The sequence below is a fragment of the Sparus aurata genome, chromosome 13, assembly GCF_900880675.1.
Source record: "Sparus aurata chromosome 13, fSpaAur1.1, whole genome shotgun sequence".
Classification (NCBI taxonomy): domain Eukaryota; kingdom Metazoa; phylum Chordata; class Actinopteri; order Spariformes; family Sparidae; genus Sparus; species Sparus aurata.
The window spans coordinates 30,184,056-30,200,334 of NC_044199.1; the positions used below are offsets into that span (position 1 = coordinate 30,184,056).

The 16,279-nt window shown below is 39.4% G+C and overlaps 1 protein-coding gene across 9 annotated transcripts in view; it reads left to right on the top strand.

The window, feature by feature from the left end:
• gria1b (glutamate receptor, ionotropic, AMPA 1b) overlaps positions 1-16,279 on the top strand; it is a 75,441-nt gene that overhangs the window by 15,823 nt on the left and 43,339 nt on the right. For 8 of the 9 annotated variants that reach the window (XR_003986335.1, XM_030437170.1, XM_030437169.1 and 5 more), the window contains exon 3: positions 15,514-15,753. Coding sequence is in view for 8 of the 9 variants with exons in the window: in XM_030437170.1 (XP_030293030.1) it covers positions 15,514-15,753 (240 nt within the window). In the remaining variant the exon portion in view is untranslated. Of the gene's footprint in view, positions 1-14,154; positions 14,316-15,513; positions 15,754-16,279 lie in introns of all 9 variants that reach the window. The other variant, XM_030437168.1, reaches the window with a different exon arrangement.

Consider the following 16,279-nt stretch of genomic DNA (forward strand, 5'->3'; position numbering starts at 1 on the left):
TACAGCAAAAAGTTATGCACTTCAGTAATTGCATTACTTTTGTAACGTGTTACTCCCAACACTGCATTTTGAACATAAAAATGTATGTTAAAAAAGGAAATTACTGGGTGCTCTCAGGTCTCTTTGTCTCGGTGCAAGTGTGCCTGAAGAACGCCAAGTGGCTTCCCTCTTTTTTGGATAAAACTTTGTGTTCACCTTTAATTTCTAAACTTTTTGCTGTTATGAAACATAATTTTAGATGTTTTCAGCATAATACAATGTACATAATTGTGATAAAAAGTGAAAAAAAAAATAAGTATGAGTATATATGTTCCTGTAGATATGTATTTTACCCCAGCGATAAGGTGCTGGAAAAATGTGAAAATGACCCTTAAAAGTGCTTGAAAAGTGCTTGAATTTGACCTCTAAAAATGTGTACGAACCCTGATATAAGTTTCTCACCACATTGGTGTTTGATGGCAAATATTGTAAATATGAAGCTATACCTAGCAGCGGGTAAGCTTAGCTTTGCGGGTTATGTGTCAAACAATCAGCAAAGACTAACAGGAGGTAACTGGTCCTGGTTTCCTAACCCTAACCATAACCAGCTTTTGAAATAATGTGCAGACTTGAAAATGTTCTTAATCTTTTTATCTAACTATCAACAAAAAAGCGAATAAGCACTTTTTGAACTACTGCTATAAAGTCAACAGATTTATTCACAGTTTTAGACTGGAGACTGCTGACTGTCGCTGCTGCTAAATAACATGCTAGAAGCTAGCATAAAGTACGGTTGTCACCATAGTTTAAACTTCGATACAGTACTAGTATAAACTGCAGTGACACACAGGAGTGCTTACCTCTGCCAAGGCCTGTGACAGTCCCCTTTAATTCAGTCAAGCCTAATACAACATCAAACTCAACAGCCCTGTATTACTCAGCTTAACAATGATTTAAGATCACCAGATCGCCGTTGCCACCTAAAACCACCTGTTATGTCATCGAGCTCCATGTATTATTCTATGAGAAATCAGCAAGAAATGTGGAAAAGAAAGTGGAAGATTCTCACATTATGTGGAAAGAAGCTGCTCTGTAGTCTGGTGGTATGGCAGCAGATCAACTGGCTTTAAACATTTTATCTTGTTAAATGTTGATAACTTTAACTTTAGCTTTAGCCAGACACAATTACATTTAACAACAGTCTGTTAACTTATTAGGTTTGCATGTAACCTGGGTGTATGAACAGCACAAAGACAATCGACATATATTTATAGCCACAAATTGATACATTACCTCATCGCTGTGCATCCTGGAAACAGCTGTTTTTAAATAAAGAGAAAAAGATTTCAAATATGTTGCATTGTTCTTTTACTCACTTTCAAAACAAGTGCATGAGCCAGCCAGATCAACATATTTATGAAGCAAGACGGTAGTGCTTACAGCGCTTTTGTCCACAGGGGACACCATAGTGAACACAGTTAATGAATGAAAGTTCCTTGTAGCTGCTGTATTATCTTTTCATAACTGAGATTCTCCTGAAGCTCCAACATCGGAAGCTGAAGTCACGACAGTTCAGTGTGTCACAGTAATCTTATCAGACGTTTTTTTTTTGTAGCCCACAGGAAACTTCTGCTGCTCACAACTGTCTTTTCTTTATCTCCTGTGAAATAAATCAAATTCTCATATCCTTATCTGTTTCTCCTGAACCCTCCTCGGGAGACATGGGTAGCAACAGCAGAGATCAATCTGAAAGAAATGATCTAAAGCTAAAAAAGAAGAAAGGTAATCTTGTTTGTCGGGTTTTTGTGAAGTGCAGGATTTTTTTCTTAATGTCCACCTGATGGGAAGTGTCAGACAGTCACTGTCCAACTGAGAGATGAAGGTTCGGTGCCTGTTTATCACAAACTGTAACTTGTTCATGGTCACGTGTTTGACAATTCTAATATAAAATAGCAATAAACTGGAAAAGGCTGAACTCCCAGACAACAGAACAGTTCTGGAGTCAAAACAGGAACTATTTTATTTTGTTACAGGCCCTTTGTGTGTAAAAAAATCTAAATCAAACATTGATTGTGGACAGGGGGCTCGATGATGAAATGGTTCAGTAAAGATATAGTGATAGTACGCAGTATACAGTAGACGTAATAGGGTGCATCTGTGCAGGGGGATGGTGGGAGAGCAGCAGAGCACCAAGAGGGAGTTCTGAACACATGGATCATGTGAATGAAATCAACTGTGAGTTTGATGGAAAAACCTGCAGCTGCATCCTCATCACTGTGACAACAACAACATCTGCTGTTACTGTACAGAGAAAACATGCTCATTAAGCATTTAAGCATCAGCCAATACAGTACTTTCATGTGCAGTGAAGTAATGGTGTTTGCACAGTCCAATGTGATCTCATTAATGAATGAACAGTATTTACTTTTTCATTTCAGAAAACACTCCCAGCGAAATTGGAAGCACATCACACAAAAATACTTAGTTTTTTCTATCCGCAAACTTCAACACCTATACTGAACTTTTTTTACTTTTTCAAGACTTTGTGTGCAGAAATCACATTCACGCCATTGTGTTTATTTCTGAAGAAGTATAGGTTACAGGAAATTAAAAAAAATCTCTGTGCAGCAGAGCGGAGAGCCACTTTTAGGATGCTGCTGAAAAGCGGCTGAAACTGGCCTAGTGAAATGGAAATGCCTTTATTATTTGTTGAGATATTTCAGTCTGGATCAAAGTGGTGGACCAAACAACAGTCTTTGACAATTGTCGGACAGTGTGGCAGCAGCTCCAGGCTTCTCAAAATGAAAAATAATACATCTTCTGTTTTTCAGAAGAAGTTTCAGAGGTGACTGTTGTTGATATCTGTCAGGGCGTCATCACTTCCTGTTCAGACGAAATATGAACGTACATTAAATTCTCAAAAACTGAGTGCAAAATAGTGCACAGTCAACATCGGCACTCACAACAAAAGTACTCGAGAGACTTCCTGCTCTTGTTATGGCTATTTGTGTCACACAGTCATCTTCATTATGTAGTGTGACACATACACGCACACACATTGCAGAGCCTGTCTCATCATCATCATCATCATCATCAGACAGACACATACACAGTCAGTGACTAACCTGTGATGTGTCTCCGATCTGTCACTGTTTGTGTTGTCATTGGAGGACTGAACCCTCTGAGGATTTCTGTCTCTCTGTCTGGACAGTTTGAAATATCTGTTTTCTTTATTTCCTCAGTTTCCCATATTTACCAACTGTTCCACTTTGCTTAGGTCTTCACATTTGTTCCAAAGATTATTCTCATTTGCATATTTCATGCTTTTGATATTGCCTTTCTGTGTTTTTTTTCTTTAATGCAGTGTTTTCTCTTGCTAATTTTGCAGACCCTGCACATACGCTGTTTATTTTTTTCTCCTTTATGCTTATTAAGCGCCAGTGTAGTTTATTGTCTGTGTTTAAGAGCTTAGACTTAGAGACGTTTCAAGCTCAGTTCAGACAGAAACACATAATTTATTGAGAGTCTGCCCGTACCAGAAAAACAACCACATTAGTTGTTTGTTCAAACTTTAAACACTAAAACACAATTTGTTTTTCTGAGGAGCGCCTTCCTGTGGTTAAATGTTGAGTTGTAACTCGAGGAGGTCGGGTTGATTGTCATCTCTATAGGTGGGCAAATTTGACAGTGGAGACTGCTGTTTTTAATCCCACCCCCTTCATTAGTCACCAATAGTTTAATTTTAGAAATATGATATTTCTTTAGTCGCAGCCATGTTGGTGTTGGTGATGTGTGTTGAGAGAGAAGAAGCAGTCAACTGAGCAGTTTTAACACAAAACTAGATGATAGAGATGATTACCTTTAAAATCAACAAACATCATAAATGTAGATCATGACACAGTTCAAATGGATATAAGGTCCCCCTTTGGGTCCACCGGACGAGGCATGACTTTTGCTCTCTATAGTTGCATCAATCTTGACTCTCACCAAGACAGAGAATGTCAAAGTATTCCTCCAAAGGTCCAACATTGTAAAAAGGGATATTTTCATTTGTTTAATGATTATAACGCAGGTTTAGGTGCTATATAAATACTGTGAAACACTCAAAATGCTTAATTTGTTGTCAAAAGCACAGCCTGTATTTAGAAACTGATCATGTAAGGATTTCTGTAAGATTGTGATGTCACAACTATATAGTCACCACCTTCAGCACAGCCATGGTTGTAAAAACACTGGCAGAGTTAATGTGGAAATAAAAATAGTATATGTTGAAAAATAAATAACCTGAAAGTCAGCATAAAATAGGGAACATTTAATTAATCTAGAGGTTGAGAAAAAGTATAAGGACAAAGGTCATGACCTTTTTAGAAGTCATCATAGACCACCAGAGGAGATGAGGTGAGAGAGAGACAGAGAGAGAGAGACGTCTGGATCTAAATGAATGTGTTTCTGCAACAATAAACACATCTTGTTATGAAAGAATCCAAATGGCGTGAGGCACTTTGGCAAAACGACATGATGTAGCATTCACGCCAGCAAATCAGTTTGAATTGAATGGAGGTGGACTGAATAGAAGTGAAATGAATTGAATCTGGAGAGACAGGGAGGTAGAGCGAGCATCTCAGTCCAATAGACCATGTAACTGGGTTTTGAATGGATCTCTAACCTGAGTGTGACCCCATGTTAACACTGACTCAGGCTCTGCTGATGGCGTCATGAACTCGCACCCTGCTGCACATTAAAAATCCTGGACGGGACCATTTCATGAAAATATATATTTATATATATATATTATTTTTTTTGCCCAGTCTAAGGTAATAGGTTTGGGCTGAGCAGCAGAAAATCCATCCGTCAGCAGAGATGAATGAAATGGAGGAAAAGTCCTCGGAGTACAGAAAATGAAAGTTTCTCTTTTTTAGGCTCAGGTAATTTTTCGGGCTGTTGAATCGCTCTGTTGCAGCGTTCACCTGCAGGATTGTAGACACAGAGTTAGCTAGAGAGACATGTCATACTGGGTTTTACAGCTGCAGACAGACAGAACTGACTTTGGTTTAACTGCAAAATGTGATGATATCCATTACTGTAAATGTGATATCGTAGTTTTGTTTTGCCTCATTGCAAAATAATTGCCTTATTCTTTTAAGGTCTCATCTGGCTTCATGGACTAATGGATTAATCATCAGCCCCTGGTAGATACACAAACTCTGCTCTTTATCGTACACACCTTTAACAACTAGGTTGAATGTAGTTTTAAAATTATAGGAGTAGAGTATAGTAAAAGCACTAAATATTGGTGTATTACCAGTTTGGTGAGTAAGTCTTGAAGGCTGGCAAGTAATTTTTTACTGTCGCTCTTTGGTGTCAGTCATCTCTATAGATCTGCTGTTGGTTCTTTGCTGGTGGGAGTCTGACACACAGAGTGACATCATGGTGCATTTAAGTGCATATCATGAACTCATGAACCCTGATAAAGGGTAAGACAAATACTGAAACCAGCACAAACAGGCAAGTGTTCAAAATGTAGAAATCCCCCTCCTCTGAATCGTTAGCCATTTAAGTTTGCAAATTAAATAAACTCTGTCCAGTAAAAAAGCGGTTACATGAGAGGCAGCTAACTAACATTTTAACTCGCTGCCCTCCCCGGGGTTCAGATGGAGGAGGAGGAGGTAGAGGAGGGAGGGAAACAGGGAGACGTAGAGACGGAGGGGAAATTAAATGTTTTTTTTCTTCTGTTTTGCTGCCAGGGCTTGCCTTATCAGGAGGCTACAGATTGAGACAACAGAAGGATAGGACAAGGCTGCCCTGCTCCCTGTAGTTTGTATTATTTATTGTTTATTGGTGTAGAAAATAGAAAAAATAAAGAATACATCTTGTTGGAGACATTTAGGCAGGAAGCCACAATGGAGAGAGGGAAAGGGAGAGAGAACTGATTTGGTTTGCTGGTGACATTTTGCCCTTGAGGACTCACTTGTAGTTACACGCTCAGTTGAATGCCTCAAATGTGAAATGAGGATAAAGTGCAGCGTTAAAAAAAGAGCGTTGTTTGTATCGCCTGGGAAGACGTTTATCTCTGACAACACCATTTGGCAAATAATGACATAAAGGAAGAGGCGGTGATCAGATAGGAGGACTAGCAGCAGAGACAAAGGGATTATCTTTAATTAATCATCTTGAGCCTTAGTTTCATGTCGAACAAAACAGAACCGAGATCAGATGCCACAGAGTCACAGTCACAGGGGAGAGGCAGTTTATTCACAGAAAACTGAAGGTAGTGAAAGAAAAAAGACGAAATACACTGCAATGTTTGTTTCTTTTTACAGCTGATTTTATTTTATGTCCACTGAAAAACCATTGGGAGCAGGTTTTTATTTTTATTTTGGACGTTTAAAACACATGACAAACATGTTAATTGTTGGGTTCCAGCAGTTGTTTGGCTTCTTCCTGAAGGGAAACTCCTCAGTGAGCTCAGAGATCAACCCTGGAGGTGGCAAGATTTAATGTCTTGCTCATGGACACTTCAGCAGATCAGATACAGACCTTGAGCTTAGGATATCCAGTTCCATTACAGTCTCTTTAATCGATGTTTACACGGCATAAAACAAAACCAGTGAACTCAGCTGGCAGCGGATGTCAGTTTAACGGCAAAAAGACATGCTGGACAGAGATTAAAATGCAGTTGGAAATTAAAATCAGGTTGATGTCAAAACTCAACTTTGGAAAGACTTTAATTCTATCTCTAATTCGGTCACTTAACAGCACAACTTAAAGGAGCACTTGGCCATTTTGGCGAAGAAATGTTAATCAGAGGAGAAAAATCTTCATTGACTTTTCCTATGAGAACAGCTTGTTTAAAGTTTGAATATATTTGGCATTGATATAATGGTATTTAGCAGACAATGGGTTTTGGTCACTATACCTCACAATAGATATACTTGCTTTAAACAAGGCGTTAGGGTACGCATTAGGGCTGGCGCCGGTTGTGCATGCCTCAGAAATTAACACAACGTGGATTTAAGATGCAATATACACATGAAGGGTAGAGGCAGTGTAGTGCCAGTAGCGTCAGATTCCCGACTGGGTCAGGAGTCAGAACGTTTGCCATCTAGTAGAATCCTCCTGTAACACCTGTCAGTGTTTCCCACACATTCATGTATTTGTGGCAGTCCGCCAAAATATCAACATTGGCTACCACATCTTGATTTTCTATTTTTGGAGCTGCTGGTCCCGTTCTGACTCACTCAAGACAGCATGCCTGTCAGTGAATAGCATGATGTTATATACTCCGATATAGTGGATGGTGGTGTGGTGTTTAGTCCGCCGGTAGAATCAGCAAAGAAGAAGAGGAGGACTATTTAACGCAGTTGGCCACACCATAACTTTCTCTGCAAAGAAGACGGCTGGCCTCATTGTCGAGATCAAGCCCCCGCAAAGGGACTGCGATAAAGTGAGCCGCTGTCTGATTTTTGTTGTACCTGAACTACAGTAAATAGGGTAAGCATGGGCCCACAGCAAAGTGACGGTCCTAAAAGATACATATAGCCTACGTGCTTTTGCTGATATGTGTTCTTTATAAAGATTGAACATTTTCCTCTTGTTTATTCAGTTGTAAGTTTTATTTTACCGATCATTTATCAGACAAATCCAAAGTAATTGTTTACTCTGATGTTCTCTTTAATAGTATTAAACCCAATTATTCCCACTTCCCATTCAAGTTAGCTTGGCGCTAAACCTGAAGTTAACACTGCACGTATTATATAGGCAAGTCTTTGAACAACTACGTGCACAATGCAGGGAATGTGTGGTTCAACAGTAAGTATATATAATTTGAAGTACAGAATTTTAGAGGTTTAACCTGAAAAAAACAACCAAATATCAATGTTACATATCGTCAGTACTTTTTATTAACTTGATGTTGGCATTGACCTGGTCACCTGCTGTCACAACCTACTTTCGACGGATTATAAATATCAAACTAACAACGTACATTATATTCCGGTAATGTAATGAAAAATGCAAAGAGGTTTTGCAAATATGTAATCAGTGCTCTCTTTTCACTTAACTGCACCTGCTCGCCATTTTGATAAATGGCCCAATCAGCAGCCAATCTTCAATAACTTCCTGTTATTTTTAGAGCACCTCCCCTTTCTTTGACTCACATCTCTTGTCTGGGTAAGTTATACTACAACCCCACTTCCACCAAAGATGTGATGCTGTGTAAATCTGACATATAGCTAATGTGTCAGTACCCGATGAATCTTTTTGTTGACTGAAGAAAGACCAGTCGTCCTCTCTGCTCAGCTGCTGCTTCAGTTCAGCTGCTAAATAACAGCATTTAGCTTTGCTGGAATTTGTTCCAGAAGTCGTTTTTGGTATGGTTTGGATGGAGAGTGGTTTGTGTAGCTCAGCTGATTTGTTGCCTCAGGAGTGAATTGTGGGTAAATCTCTGTGGACGACTGAAATGTAAATGTAGACACGAAGGCAACTGAGATGATAGTCAGACTTTAAAGAGAGAGATGAGGATTTGAACCTGCGTCTATTGAGGGGAAAACACTTGTAGGGAGCCTCCATTTCTCCCTCTGTGTGGGTGTGTTATTGTGTGTGTGTCTGTGTGTGTGTGTTTGTGTCAGAGCTGCATGCTCAGCAGGAGATTATTGCATTGATGCCTTCGAGGCAGCAGCAGCCTAAATGACTTTAGACTGTGTGTGTGTGCTTCAGTGTTATATGTGTTTGTGTGTGAATCAGCATGTGTGTGTGTATGAGTGGTGTATCACCCTGAGGAAGGCAGCCATTTAATCTATTATTCAGCATTGCTACTAAACACATTAATTAGAGCCTGAGGTTGAGGCGGTCGCACAGTGGTTACAATAAAAACCTCCTCTCCTCTTTTTATTTGAGATGAAGGTCCAGTTGTCGACACCTCGGACCTGTAAACCACAAATAAACAACTCTGTGAGACAAGACTTTCTAAAGATATCCAGTGTGAAAAGGAAAAACAGAGCAGATTGTGTTCTTATAAAGGGATCCATCCTGAATGATTTTCTGTTTGTAACACATATGTCGTTTTGTTGAGCTGCCTGAATTTTGGTGAAATACAATATTTGGTCAAACCACTTGTGTAAATTGGTTATAGAACAGGCTTCAGAAAAAATAAATTGCTGAAATATCCTGCTTTTGTCCAACCTCCACAGCCCACACGATCATCAAAATCATGACGGATTTCACTGTTATTGAAAAAAACAAGAGGTTGCCCAAAAAATCAACAGGCTGGCGGCTCACCATCTGTAGATAGACTTGTCGGTCTGTAGCGGTTTCTGGTTATGGTAAATTGTCTGCTGCTGCTCATAACGTGATCAAATGTGAGGATTTCATGGAAATAAAGAAAAATAGAAAAGATTTCATGGAACTGAGACTAGTAGGTTTTAGTCCGCAGTTTGTTGTCGGAGAAGCAGATTACAGAGCAAAGCTTTACTTCAGTGCTATTCTATTCTATTATTTTCAACAAATATATGCTCAAGGATTTCCTGGCCTTTTGTGGCAAAATCAATTAAGAATCATTCTGTGTTGAAATCAGCAAGAGAGCAAGTTAGCTGTTAGTTGTTAGCAGCTGGAGGGCAGCACAGTTGTATGTTTGGCTAGGGGAGCTAACAGCTAACAAGCTAACAGAGTGAACAGAGCTGAAGACTTACAGAGGTAACAGTTTACAGCTAACGAAGCTAATGGAGAGTTTCTGTTTAGGAGAACTTGAGGCATCAAAACAGTGCTGTATGTGACAATGTGAAATGTATTGAAGTACTTCAGCTTAGTACAGTGTGGAGTTAAAAGTACTTTCAATGCTAATAATATTTAGTTCACAAATTTAATTCACTTCACATTAAATTCACTTTGGGACAGTGAAAAGGGTGACACAAAAAGGAACTCTTGAAATGTGAATGAACAGTGAGAAAAGTTGTTGATGAAGGTTCTCAGTCATCCAGGTCATGCTAATTCTGAGTGCTGTATCGTGGGCAGCTGGACTTGTTTCAGTCATCTCCTTTATTTAACCAGGTGAAAGCTTCTTTGAGAGTAGAATCTCTTTAGAAAAATCTCTTTATAATTGACCTGAATTCCCCCATGACAATTGATCCGTGACTTCACCATGTATTGTCTATTCTCCGATGTATTGTCTGTGACCTTTGACGTTTCTATTTCTGGCTGCTTGTAATGTCAGCTATCACAGACTTCAACCTGAATCAACCGCTGCACTCACATGTAAGTCACTTCAGACAAAACAAACAGCCAATATAAATGTCACAATCGAGTGTTTGTTGCTGGGATGACGGCTCATTCTGTTTCCGACCCTGCTGCGTGTCATTCTGGGAAAGCGACAGCGAAAAGTGTCCGTGATGGGAATGCAGAACGACGGAGTGAAACATTGACCTGATCGCTGGATGTGTGTCTCCGGGCCGCCCTGTCTCGTCTTTTCAGCACAGAAGCAAAAGCAGTCGAGCCGTGGGTCATCGTGAACGGAGCCAGTGGAGGATGATGATGGTGAAAGCCTCTGGTTATAAGACGTCCTCACAATTGCCCACCAATACCCCTCAGCTGAACAGTCTTCCTTTGATTATTATTTGTCAAAGACAGATGTGCTGTATGGATGGATGGACGGATGTTGTCAGGAGGATGAACAGCTCTGTGGGTAGATTCGGTCTCAGCTGTGGGCCCTGTGGCGCTTGGCGTCGTCTCTGGGCTGTGTTTAAATAAAGCTCTGTCTAAAAGCCTCAGGTGGGGAGGAGCGAGATGTGTGACTAGAGGACCCTCAGTGGTTACGAGGCGAGGTCGGATCTGTCTGCGCGATGGTATGATGAGTGTCCTTGTTGAACATTTGTCTCCATCGATATTGATATAAACATCAGTGATGACGACAGAAGGTGTGATGATTTTCTCATCATTGATGTCACGACCAAAAAACAGGATTATTTAATGATTTCAGGCATTAATTAAATGTAGCAGGTACTGTACCTCCCTCAGAGAACAGAAGACATTTGATTTGTTTAATTTTATTGTTGTGTATTAAGAAATAATTGTAGGCTGATACTAAAAGCTAATACCTGACTTCCTACTACATGTTCAGCTGAACTGTTTTGGAGTTTTTCGCCATATCTTCCTCCGTGAATCAGCTTTCTAGTTATAATGCAATTTTGGCTGTCCAAATTTTCTTTTTTAACTTGTCAACTTTTAAGCCAACATAGATGATATATTTGAAATCTTGGATCTGTAGTTCAGTGACAACTGGCAAACTGAACAGGAAAATTATATTTTAAAAAGCTCCAGAACTGCTCCTCAGTAGACTTTGACGTAAATGTATTTTAATCGGCCACGGCAGGTCAAATTAAAATTGCAAAATGCGATTGCATTCAGTTGTTAATAAAGAACTCCAAATCCTGTACTTAAAGGAGCATATCAACTTTTTGGGAAGTTCTCTTGTTAACAGAGTGAAATAGAATATCGATTGATGCCAGTTTTAGTTTTGTTTGGATGTTTTTAGGCTAGCTTAGTAGCACAAAGACTAGAAGCAGAGAGAATCTGCTTGTGTAGTTCCACCTAAAGTGATTTAAAAAGCACTTACCAACAGACTAGCCTTGTTCCAAACCTCTTAATCGCCTTAATTTCAGAGTTTTTCCCACTGTTGTTAAAACAAACACAACTTTGAAGGAGGGAGTAAGAATGGGGTCGTCATCTTTCTGTTCAAGAGGCTGGATAACAGTTACAGAAAAAGAGACAAGCAAATGGGGCTTTACAGGTTGTCGTTTTTTTATCCACACAACATCAAAAGTTTATGTGATGATAATAGTAAAGATTATTCATTGTGTTTTTGTGATATATTTTAAGATACATTATAAAACATGATTCCAATGAGTAAAAACTGAATGATAATGATCAAGTAATAAGAATAAGATACATGAACTCACAGAGCTCGTTGATTACAGAAGAACAGTAGTTCATGTATTTATAACATCAATTAGCTTGACTTTATCTCATAGGTTGCACATCTTGACTGCCATCATGTTGTTGACCTAAACACAAATAACCACAAAGATTCCCAAGGCTCACAACATCTGTCGCCTCTCTGCTGCCTGACCCTCTTTGATGAAGGAGCGATCTGTCGTCCCAGTGGGAAAGAAGCACTAATGCTAAGAGACAGATACCTCGTTAGCATGATAGCATTTGCCCAAAGGCAAACATCTATTGTTAGCATGATAGCATTGCCCCAAAGGGAATGGTTGTTTCCAGTGTTAGCATTGCTCTGAGGGGCCAGGCTTGTTGTTAGCATGTTAGCGCTGGCCGATGGGGATGTGAGGCTGCACCAAGGACACACACACGCACACATACAGACACAGAATAGATGCAGACATCTGTCTAATCCTGATAGGATTGATAGTTATTTCACTGATTTAGGTGGTTAACAATGCAAAAAATAATCAACAAATTAGAAATGATGAATGTTAGCTGTTCACTGGCGCTGTTAGCAACATGGCTAGAATTCCAGTTTGACCTAGAAACCCTGCTCTCAGTGCTGTGAAAAGGCAGAGTAAAGCACCTGGTAGTATTGATAAGTAGGCAGGTTTTGTTATTGACTGCTCTTGTAGAAAGAATGCCAGCTTTGAAGCGTCTCAAGTCTCGGTGGTAAGAGGAAACACGTATCAACGGGGGAACAGACTTCGACACAACACTGGAGTGCTCTCCATAGAGTCAATGCCCGTCTGTTCACTCTTGTTTACCTCGGTTTCTATCCCTCTCCCTTTTCACCTCCATCAATGGGTTCTCTCTCTTGTGCAGTATAGAATTTCCATGTTATCGGGTGATAGTGACCAGGTAAACAAAGCCTCTTCCTTTTGTTTACACAAGGGCAGATGCGCTTTCTTTGTGCTGTAATTTAGCTTTAATTTTTGTTGCAAAAATCTAACCTGCAGACAGGTTGAACAGTATACACTATATTTTGATCATTTCGTTGCTTTACATCGCCGTCTGACTGCCGCGGTCATCTACTGCAGGTAATACACTGACTAGGGATAAGTACCTCACTCGACCCCTCATTAAAAGACCCCAACTATCCCTTTAAGTACAAAATCTGAGCACTTCTTCCACGTTTAAAACTGATGAAAAAGGTTGGTTGATGTTTAGACAGTAATGATTAAGAGGACATGCAGCCGTCAAGAGGAGTATGTTTTGAGGTGCTTGATTGACAGGTGTCTTAAACTATCCTACTTAGTCGTGCTGGATACCTCTTGGGTATTTCTCCTCCACTCAAGTTTCATTTGTTTTTGTCCAAATGAGGATGTTGCATGATGCAGGTGAAGCCACAGATAGTATGGACGTGTTTTATACAGTTTAAATTGGATTGTACCCACAAGACCATAAAATAAGATGATGATTCACTGAACTACTGTGGCGCCTCAGCAAGAGAGTATTATTTTGTCTTAAGACTTAATCCCTGGCTGTGAAGGAGCCCTGCAAGAGTAATTTGATTATAGCCATTGTGTGTATGGGGATTTACCATGTGGAGGCCTTTTGTGTGAAACAGGAAACTTTATTGGCTACACAGCAGCAGATAAGTCAGCAGCAGAAATTAAGTCTGTCTACCATGAAGATAAGAGCACTTTATCATCTGTTAGCTTATTACCAATTTGAGATTTTGCTTTTCTGTGCTGCGTGCAGATTAAAAAAACAGACAAAAGCAGATAAAACAATAAATGTGCATGACAAATGACAGTGTGTATGTTGTCTTAAATAGAGATGAAGTGGAGTTAATTAAAATGGAAAAGATAAACAGCCTAAAAATGTGACAAAATGAGGGAGATGTCACGGTTTGGGGTAAAGCTTGACTGTTATTGTCTGGCTGGGGCAAATATATTCAAAAAACATTCATATCAACTGTAATTAATAAAATGAACAAACTATTAAAGAGTTGGTATTCTCAACAATAGAATATAGTTACATTTTACAAAGATATTGTTCCTATGTCTTTCCACGAACACATGCCTCTTTTGTTTCTGTTTGTACCTGATTGAACCACATCAAAGATGAATTCCATCTCTCTGTGACAGACAAGAAGTTTGTGACATTCAGTGCGATCACAGAAAAACAAGTATATGAACTATATTTTACTTTTGGTTTGTCTGGTAACCTGGACTTTAGGGCGAAAAAAGGAATTGGAGCTTGAAAACAAGACAGACAACAAGACAAATTAGATTATTGGAAAGAGGAAGATGTAAAAGAAAAGGACAGAAGGTGAAAGAGAGGGCGGAAGATGGAAGGATACATCCTGACAGAGAAGGAGGGATGAGGAGGTAGAAAAAGTATGATAGAGGTGTATTATGCTCTGTGGATGTTGGAGTGAACATAACAAGGGCTTACTTCACCACATATATAGCAGGACTATACAAATACAAACCATAAATGTAATAGTTAAAAGTATAATATGCAAGATTTCTGTATTAAATTTTGAGACCTTTGTTATATTATATTTTGTTGAATTGAATGCTTACATTATCCCAAATGTACTATTTATACAAATAAACATATATGTGTTTATATATATGCATATATATGCATATATATATATATATATATATCAGTGGGGGGGGGGGGACGCTCGTCACCGTCATTGTCGGACGGACGGACGCTCGCTCGATCCTCGCCGTCAACCGGGGGACGGACGGACGGACGGACGGACGGACGCTCGTCACCGTCAACCGTGGCAGCCCACAAACACCCGCTATAAAGCAGCTAACATTGTTGAGTATAGTGGCGCTGACCTAGCGGTATAGCGGCGCAGCTATTCCACCGTCTGGGGAGAACCCTGTATATATATATATATATATGGCCTTTTATCGATTACGTAAATGGATACATTAAAAAACGTTAGTCAAGATCGAAAAGTAGAGTCAGAATTCCAGTTATGACAGCTAAATTTCAACACTGCTTTTGCGCTGCGGGGCTGTCTTAAAAAATAATGCACACCCTCATGTCGGAAAATGGTCTCTGTGGTCTTATAATACTGTTCACTTAATATGAGTTGAATTGTGCAGCAGATTATTTGTATTATAAAGTTACTATGATGTGAGACTGAATGTGGTGATTTCTTCTCCTGGTTTTAAAGGCTGCAATACAGTAAATTGATGTGGTTTTCTAAACTTCCCAGACTGTTCTAGTTGCACTAACAGTCTTTTCCCCCATTGGCATTATGTCCACATTACTGATGATTATTGATCTAAAATCTCATTGTTTTTATATGTTATGAAAGTTCCAATAATCATCCCTGTGAGGGACAAAAAGTGCTTTTGAGGGGCGATTTCAAAACATTAAGATATATATTGTGTATTGTGCTATAACCTAAAAATATCATTTTAAGACCAAATCGTCCACCCTTACTTCTGAGTAAATTGCTCCTTTTTCAACACTTATATCAGTTCTGCTTCTGTCTTTTGACAAATGGTTAAACAACAACCTTTTTTCCCTGATTTTCTCCTCTTCCTCTGTTTCCTTCTCTCCCAGTCTGCTCTCAGTTCTCAAAGGGCGTGTACGCCATCATGGGTCTGTACGATCGGCGGACAGTCAACATGCTGATGTCTTTCTGCGGCTCTCTGCACGTCTGCTTCGTCACACCGTCCTTCCCCGTTCAGACCAACAACCAGTTCGTCCTGCAGCTGCGGCCCCAGCTTCAGGAGCCCCTCATGGCCCTGCTGGAGCACTTCTACTGGATCAAGTTTGTCTACATGTACAGCTCCGACTCAGGTGAGGACACAGTTCAGATTACTTTTATATGCATCTTAGAGATTTTAGTTTGATGGCTGCATTCCATGTCAATAAAGGAAGCAGTGATGTTTGTACAGTGTGATATGAGGATGCGGTGGCTGAATGTTTGTCTTCATTGCTGACACATGCTTGAATTTAAATTTACATAAGAATAGAATTTGAATAGCTGTTAGCCTCTGTAAAGCCCGCTACTTCTTATTATAAAATCTCAGTGTTGTAACAGTAAGTAACCTTAAGCAGTCTCTCAAACTATGCAGTGTTTGGTTATTTTTCCATTAAAAATTAAGCAACTTTTTTTTAAACTTAACGCTGCCATCAGATGTTTAAAAATTAAAAGGGAAAGTGATTGTGTCCTCTGACCCTCTGGAAGGCTTTTAATGTGAAACATCTAAAGGAAGTGTTTAATTTTTGATAGCTTAAAAGGGATCCAAAAATGTGTTAAAAAAAAAAAAAAAAAGGAACTGACTGGAATAATTATTGACAAAAAATATATTACTGTTAAACA